The sequence below is a fragment of the Dermacentor silvarum genome, chromosome 2 (genome assembly GCF_013339745.2).
Source record: "Dermacentor silvarum isolate Dsil-2018 chromosome 2, BIME_Dsil_1.4, whole genome shotgun sequence".
In the NCBI taxonomy this organism is placed as follows: domain Eukaryota; kingdom Metazoa; phylum Arthropoda; class Arachnida; order Ixodida; family Ixodidae; genus Dermacentor; species Dermacentor silvarum.
The window spans coordinates 4128937-4137411 of NC_051155.1; the positions used below are offsets into that span (position 1 = coordinate 4128937).

Genomic DNA, 8475 nt, shown 5'->3' on the forward strand with positions numbered 1-8475 from the left:
ATAGACCTACCAGTTTCACGACGCCACCGCTGCCGCGGTGCATGCTGGTGCTTCTAGTCATCCGGCCGCTCCTGCCGCCCGGAGTGCCTGTGCGGCATGTTTCCGCACAATTTTTGGCAATTTTTATGGTTCGTGTGGAGCTATCGTGCGATGAGAGGATACACCTGCTGCGTTCCTGGGTTCTACAACAGCACAAGGGACAAAGACTTCGGATTCTGTGTTTCCTAAAGAGCGAAACCTTCGAGAGACGTTGATCGAACGGATTAATAGGTGTCACTGGTAATACACAGCGCGAGAAGAAATACGGGGACGAATAGCGGCCGCACTTCGATAGGGGCGAAATTCGGAAACACCCGTGTACTTGCATATAGGTGCACATTAAAGAACCCCAGGTGGTCCAAATTATTCGGGAGCCCCCCACTACGGCATGCCTCATAAAAGATCGTGGTTTTGGCACGTAAAACCCCTAATTTACTTGTAATTAACCTTTTTTATTTATAGCCTTTGTATATTTGGAATAATATGTATATTTACTGTTGTTTATGTTCAATTTTTTTGCAATCAAAACCAACTCCCTTCTCTAATTGGGCCCTGAGGGTATTGTAAATAAATAAACGAATAGAGTGTTATACGACTGAAACACATGGCTTTCTTTATTTATTTTCACCTGCCACACTGAAGTTCCCGGGAGATTTTAGGTGGACCAACGGCGCCTCCGGAAAGGGGGAACTTCGGTCCACGTTTTGTGCAGAGGGCCCGAGATGACGCCAGAGTACCCATGGCAGATGCGAGGTAACATGCGTGGTCGCTTCGGGGCCGCGAATTCCGCATGAAATAAATAAAAAACTCAGCGTTCACGCTATAACGAGCACAAAAAGATAAAAACTGGCGAACAAATACGTGATTTTGACGATACAGTCATAGATATGTGTTGAATATGTTCAATTCACCACCTCAAAGGTTTGCGATAGGAGGATGCCTTCGCATTCGGACATGTGAAATCATGCATTTAAACGTATGACAGTGAAGTCGCGTTGAAATACGACAGAAGTTCTCTTTGTTGAAGGAATATTTACCTAGTTCGACAGAAATAACGTAATAGCCGTGTAGCACGCTCGAGACGGGTTCGGGTGTGGGAAAGAACGTTCATTCCAGAAAGCCGTAGATTATATAGCCCCGAGCAAGGGGGCGTATGTTGCTGCACTTGAGCGTGTGCATGGCCTTGCACAGCGTTATCGCTACGTCACATCTCCCTTTTTTGTTTATTGAGCCAGTGGACGAAGTTTAATAAAGTTCTGGCTTAGGGTATCTTGGTTGGCGGACGACACGTTCGATGGCTTCTTCGGACCGGTTGTTGCGTAGGAGACTCAGGCGTCCCGGCGACTTGAGGGACAGGTGCCACTGCATCTTGCCCGCTGGGTGTGTAGGATGGCCCGAGATGTTCTCTCGTCCGCTGGAACTGTCGTCCATCTTCGCCTTTAAATATGTAGGAGCGCGGGCTGTCACCTCTTTGGATTATTGTAGCGGGCGACCATGTTCCCGAGGGCACGTTATACACAGTGACCCTGGCACCCAGTGGTAGCTCAGGTAGAGGCTTGGTACCCCTGTTGTAGTAGGTCCGTTGCTTCCGACGGATGTCTAGCAGTCGCTGCTGGACGTCCTTTGGTTGTACCGTCCGAGGCTGCAGGTGAGTAGCCGGAACCGGTAGAAGGGTCCTGGTCAGCCGTCCCATGAGCCGCTGCGAAGGGGACTTTAAACAATCGTCACGCGGAGAGTTCCGCCACTCTAACAAGGCGGCACAGAATTCAACAGAGCCAAAGCGATACTTTAGGAGTTTTTTAGCCTCCTGCACTGCTCCCTCGGCCATGCCATTCGAGCGAGGATGGTACGGACTTGATCGAACATGGTTTGACCCAATCTTACTAATGAAGTCTTGAAACTGTTGACTGCTGAACGGCGGCCCATTGTCTGTGACGAGTCGGCTTGGGAAACCATGCGTAGCAAAGATATTCGTGAAGGCAGATATCACTTTGCTCGCTGATGAAGACTGAACAGCCACGATTTCAAAGAAAAAAAGAGTAAATGTCGACAATGACCAAGTACTCATTTCCGTTATGGTAGCAAAGGTCTGCACCAATGACTTCCCACGGTAAACTTGGCGTATCATGGCTGTGCCTGATACGCCAATGGCTGTGTGATGGCTGTGCATTCTGGCATTTTTAGGTTTATGCCGCTCGCACAATTGACAGCGTCGCACTGTTTCTTCTATGTCACTGTTCATGCTGGGCCAAAAAAGACAGAAACGAGCACGTGCTTTCACTTGTTCTCCTCCCACGTGCGCAGCATGCAGAGAAGAAAGAATGTCACCACGCATCTTTGGAGGGATAACAAGCCTGTTGCTGCGAAGCACCATGCCATTTTCCGTGTGTTGTTCGTCACGAAAGTTCCAGTAGCTGCGCAACTCCGGAGTGATGCCATCCTTGCTCTCGGGCCAGCTTGTGCTTGCGTACTCACGAAGTTGACGCATCGTCGGGTCTTTATCAGTTTCTTGCAAAACTTGGTTCAGGCGTTTGTCTGAAACTGGAAGATAGGCGATTGAATTAACATAAAAATGCTCGCCGTATTCAAGCAAAATTGTGGGACTTGGGAAGCGCGATAATGCGTCGGCAATAAAAAGCTCTTTTTCCCGGCGTATATTTCACTGTTAGGCGATATTTCTGCAGATTGAGGCGCATGCGCTGAAGTCGAAGTGGGCATTGGCACAAAGGTTTTTTAAAAAATCATCTCAAGTGGTTTGTGATCAGACTCCACTGTGACCTCAGGCTGCCCAAACAGGTAGTCCTGAAACTTTTCACAACCATGTACGATCGCTAGCATTTCTTTTTCTATCTGCGCGTATCTCTGTTGCGTTTTCGAGAGAGAGAGCGCGACGAGTATGCTAGTGGGTGACCGTTTTGCATTATAACTGCACCGATCCCGTTCTGGCTGGCATCTACCGAAAGCGTGATGGGCTTGTTCTTCTGGTAGTATGGGAGAACGGGTGCTTTTGCTAAAGCTTCACGAAGAGCTTCGAAACTAGCCTGGTGTCCGTCTTCCCAGACCCATGCTGCGTCCTTCTTCAGAAGTTCGCGGAGTGAAGCTGTGGTTTCAGACATATGTGGAATGAAACGGGAGAGAAAGGTGACCATACCTAGGAACGCTTGCAGTTCCGTCTTGTTGCCTGGAGGTGGAACTTGAATTATGTCTGTGACCCGTTTTTGATCGAGGCTGAGTCCCTCAGGCGTGAGAACATGACCAAGGTACTTGACAGATTTTTGCAAAAAATGACATTTTGCATGGTTCAACTTCAAGTTGTACTCTCGGCATCGGTTTAGCACGTTGACAAGGTTACGGTCGTGCTCTTCCTTTGACCTGCCCCACACGAGAATATCATCCATCACAACGGAAGTTCCCTCGAGACCTTCCATTACTTTGTGCATTGCTCGCTGGGAAATTTCTGGCGCCGACGCTATTCCGAACGGCATACGCAGGAATCTGTACCGGCCAAAGGGGGTGCTCATTGTGCAAACTTTAGAGCTTTCTTCGTCAAGCCTAATCTGCCAGAAGCCCGAAGCAGCGTCTAGTGTCGAGAAATACTGAGCTCCCGCTAGAGAAGGAGCAATGTCTTCTAGAGTTGGCATAGGGTAGTGTTCCCTTAGAAGCGCTTTGTTCAATTCAGTCGGGTCGAGACAAATGCGCACTTTGTCATTTTTTTTGTCACCACGACCATGTAGCTCGCCCATTTTGTCGGCTCAGTCACTTTCTGTACCACCCGCTCGGCTTCCATGCGATCTAGTTCCCTCTTAGCCTTGTCTTTAAGTGCTAGTGGAATTCGCCTTGCCGGTCTAACGACTCCTTGCGAACCAGGTTTATGCTTCATATGGTAGACGATACCTTTCAAGTTGCAGAGTCCGAAAACATCTGCATAATTTTTCGCGGCTTCATAGAGCTCTCGCTGTTCCACTGACACTAGCCTGAGTAGAAGACCCAGTTTCTCGGTGACTGATCCGCTTAATGTTAATGGAACGTCCTCTTCCACAACAAAAAAGTCGGTTTCAAATAATGCATCAGGTCCGCTAACGCGAAGGCGGATGCGCCCTGTAGGTGCCTTTTGATGACCAAAAAAGGTGTTTAGGATGACGTCACAGCGCTCGTCTTGTTTGTTATCTGTTGCAGCTTGCTTCGTGCCATCACAGAGCAATTCGCGCCTGTGTCCAGCTTGCAAAGAACGGGAGTTCCTTCTATCTTTACAGTTGCTGACCAGCGCTCGTCTTTCTGGTCGCTCCTAGATAAAGCTTCAATCCAAAAGCTTCCCTCTTGGGCGTCTACCGCTGCGACGTGCTGTTTGGCTTTGCGGGGCTTTTCGCTTTTGGTTCGGCAAGCTATAGCGAAGTGATTTCGCTTACCACACTTCTTACAGATGCGTCCTTTAGCTGGGCAATTGCTAGCCTCATGATTTCTGCCACACTTTCCACAGCGTCGAAGTTCGGCAGCTGTGCAACTTTCCTTAAAGGGAAACTGAGACATCCACCCAAATGTAGCAATTTGCTACAATGGAAACCCAACCGGGTTCCTCGAAAGAAAGCTTCGCAGCTGAAGAAAAATTCGTCCTGGTCCGAGACTCGAACCCGGGACCACCGTCTTTCCGGGGCAGCCGCTCTACCATCTGAGCTAACCAGGCGGCTAGCAGATGGCAGGGCGAAGTCGAATTTGTCGACAACTCGAAGCAAAGGCAAGTGTTTGATATTATAGTTCAGCGGAAATCCGCTAGGTGGAGATAAGTAATTAAAGGGAAACTTTAAAGGGAAACTGCCCTCTGCTAGCCGCCTGGTTAGCTCAGATGGTAGAGCGGCTGCCCCTGAAAGGCGGTGGTCCCGGGTTCGAGTCCCGGACCAGGACGAATTTTTCTTCAGCTGCGAAGCTTTCTTTCGAGGAACCCGGTTGGGTTTCCATTGTAGCAAATTGCTACATTTGGGTGGATGTCTCAGTTTCCCTTTAATTACTTATCTCCACCTAGCGGATTTCCGCTGAACTATAACATCAAACATGTGCAAATTTCCTCATGGATTTTGTTGCCTGTTTGTATTTGCTCGCACTGTTCTTTCCCTTGTTCGCGAGCGCGGCAGATTTCTACAGTCTTGGCAAAAGAAGGGTTATCTGAAATGAGCTTTTCTTGCAGCTTTTTATCCTTTATGCCAAGAATAATTCTGCTCCTCAGCATGCGCTCTTCCATTTCAGCGAACTCGCAACTCTTCGCCAATATTCGTAGCTCGGTTAGCCATTCGTTAAAGCTTTCTCCTTCCTTCTGGTCACACGAGCCGAAACGGAATTCATGATAAGCTAGGTTCAACGATGGTTTGTAGAAGGACTCGAATTTCTGTTTGAGGACTTGAATGTCTGACTTATCTTCCCCTTCATTGAAGACAAAAGTGTTGCAAGTCCTGCGCGCGTCCTCTCCTATGACCATAATAAAAGTAGCAGCTTGTACCTCTTTTGGCTGTTGACTGAGGTAGGTAGCCGTGGCGTAGAGGTCGAATTCTTGCCTCCATGTTCTCCAGCTCTGCCAAACGTCGCCTGTGGTGTCCAAGGACCTTGGGTGCGGCAGTAGCGTGGTGACCGGGGCCTGGAGGGAAGGCGCTGGTTCCATGTCTGGCAGTCCTTTGAAGCTGGAAACGGTCCGGGATGGCCTGCTATCCGCTTGCCTCGCTGCTGCCGGTCATGACTGCCGCTGCCACCATGTAGCACGCTCGAGGCGGGTGTGGGAAAGAACGTTTATTCCAGAAAGCCGTAGATTATATAGCCCCGAGTAAGGGGGCGTATGTTGCTGCACTTGAGCGTGTGCATGGCCTTGCACAGCGTTATGGCTACGTCACAAGCCGTTGTTTTACAGCAGTAAAACGTAGTGTCGATTCCCGTCTCCAACATTCGAAGCAATTATTGGTTGTTGATTACGCCTAAAACGGTGTGTGATGAATACAACCTTTGTTAACGCTAGCTGATCGCATATAAAGCAATGAATTTTAGCGAAGCGCCAGCAGCTAAGTTTGAGGCACCGACGACTTTTTAGGGCATGAAAAAACATCCTGGTTTGGCACCGCGAGAAGGGTAGACTGTGGTGGGTATGTGTTTCCGATTCTTCTCTGTTCGGATCCGAGTGATATTTTTCACTGTCCGTTTCTTACATAGTCGCCCAGAGACAGCATAACGACTTGGTCCTTTAAGGAACACGCCCATTTGGATGTGTGGAGTCCTGCGAGCGTAGCCAGTCCGCACAGTGGTTACGGTGCTCGGCTGCTGACCGAAGGTCTCCGGTTCGATCCCGGCCGTGACGGTCGCATTTCGATGGAGGCGAAATGCTAGAGGTCCGTGTACTGTACTATGTTAGTGCACGTTAAAGAACAGCAGATTGTCGAAGATAATCTTATCATGGTTTAGGACGTAAAAGCCCAAATATTGTCAATGTTACAAGTGTAGCTCTCGCACATGGCGAGAATTTTCCAGTCTGACACGGCTACGTTTGGTGGCAGGAGGGTGCGAACTTTCCGTAGGCGCCTTTCTTTTTTTCTGTCTTTGTCAAGTGAGCAGGGCAGTCGGGAAACTTCGTCGGCACGGCGTCTTTTGTCAGAGCCGCCTTTCGTGGTGCACTCACAAGAACGTGTAATTTGTAGACTGCTTCCCACGTCTTCGTCACGTACCTCGGCTCGAAGTGATTCTCCTTCCTTGCGCGGAATCGCATGGCGCCATATCTTCAGGCGGTCCGCTTCGCGTGGTGCAGCAAAAAGCTACACTTTTTCAGTGCAGGTCTTGTAGCCAGATTTTCACCGTGGCACAAACCACTTCTTGCCCACTTCACGGCTTGCTAACACGAATAGCACAGTTTGTCACCGCGCAAAAAGAATGAAAACAAGGGCGCAACGTGGCGAAAACTGCTTCGACTAGACGGCGACCGCTCGTCCACAAATGCGCAATAGGGGCCTGCTCGCCCGAATGTCGGCCACGCGACCGCTCCTGCCATCTTACGGCGTGATGGAGCCGTCCGGCGGTGGGGCGTAGAGGTGGACGGTGAAGGTGGTGCCGGACACCGTGAGGGAAGTGATGCGGAGGTAGGCTTGAGCGCGAGCCGATTCCGCGACGCTGAGCGTAAAGGTGCTGTTGACCGGGTGGAGCCGCACCGTGTCGCGAGATGCGGGCGGTAGGTCTTGCAGGCTCGCTGCTTGCAGCAGGGCGGTGTATAAATGCCAAGGCTGGAGCTTGGTGAGGTCAACTGGGGTTTTGGGGCGGCCGACGACGAGGGAGCGGAGCGTGGCGGCGGGGCTTAGGAGGCGAAACACTTGCTTGCTTCGATGGCGGCGATTTAGCTGCGGCGGCGGCGGCAAGGCGCAACGCTGCGCGGCGTTGCTCTTGGGCACGGAAGCCTGGCGTCTGCCAGGAAGCGTCCGAAAGTTCTTCGGGGGTGACTTCCTGTCCTTCGACAGCGTTCTCCATGGCGGTGGGCGGCCGGGAGATGGGCGACGAGATAGCGGCGAGCGCCCCGTCGCTTGCGGGCTGGCGAGCGGGCGGCCGCACTCGAGCCAGGCCGGATGTGCCTAGGTCGGCGCACGGCGGGGTGAAGGGGTTCCCAAAACTCTCCTGGGTCACCCCGGGCGAGTATCGGGATGAGATCGGTATAGAAATGGTCCTGACGACTTGCTTCACCCACTCATGAAGAAAGTATCCGGATAGGGCCAAAAGAACCGGCACGAGGGCCGAAAATTGGCGGATCCGACGCGAGGTGCGACTACTCTCGACGGCGTCGCCAGCGCCCTTCCGGAGGCACCGAAGTTGGACGCAGCGAGTGCACGGCGGCGGCGCTCCGTCATTCCACTTCTACTTGTATCACCGTGCCCGGGAGCTCAACTGTGCCACCCGAATATGAGCAAGAGGTCACTGCCATCGCTAGCAGCGACAGCGATGATACTGTCTTAAACGACTTAATCGACCAGTACGAATCACTGATGAAAGTATATCATGGCTGCTCATAATGGAGAGCGGCGCGTATTGACGTGCGCAAAAGATGGGACGCTCGCCTCACGCCACGCAGTCGCAGTTTTCGAAGCAGCAAGCGTACCATTCGCTTGAATGCAATCAAGAAATTAGCGTAGCTTGCACTGAGGCACAATGCTACAGACAACGGAGCTGATGGGCACCTAGCCAGTCGTGGCTTTTGTGCTAGGCTAAGCACTACCAAGTTATCCCCAGCATTTCCCGGAATTTATAGATTATTCATCGATTAACTATTAAATGAGTATCGATTGGCTATCGCAAGGTATTGGCAACGTATTTGGGCTAGGCTAAACATTACCAAGTCATCCCCAGCATTTTCCAGAATTGATTGATTATTGATTGATTATCGATTAGATATTGATTGCTTATCGATTGGCTATCGCAAGTATTGGC

The 8475-nt window shown here is 50.8% G+C and overlaps 1 protein-coding gene and 1 non-coding gene across 2 annotated transcripts; one reads left to right on the forward strand and one right to left on the reverse strand.

Annotated features, from left to right (window-relative positions):
• Positions 1-1300: 1300 nt before the first annotated feature.
• LOC125943696 (uncharacterized) lies at positions 1301-5782 on the reverse strand. Its single transcript, XM_049663162.1, has 2 exons — positions 5528-5782; positions 1301-1738 (listed from the first exon to the last, which is right to left on the reverse strand). Exons 1-2 carry the CDS (start codon positions 5684-5686, stop codon positions 1301-1303), a joined length of 597 nt encoding a protein of 198 aa, XP_049519119.1. The 5' UTR covers positions 5687-5782.
• Trnas-uga (transfer RNA serine (anticodon UGA)) lies at positions 4865-4939 on the forward strand. Its single transcript has one exon. It is a non-coding gene; the product is annotated as a tRNA-Ser (tRNA).
• Positions 5783-8475: the final 2693 nt, after the last annotated feature.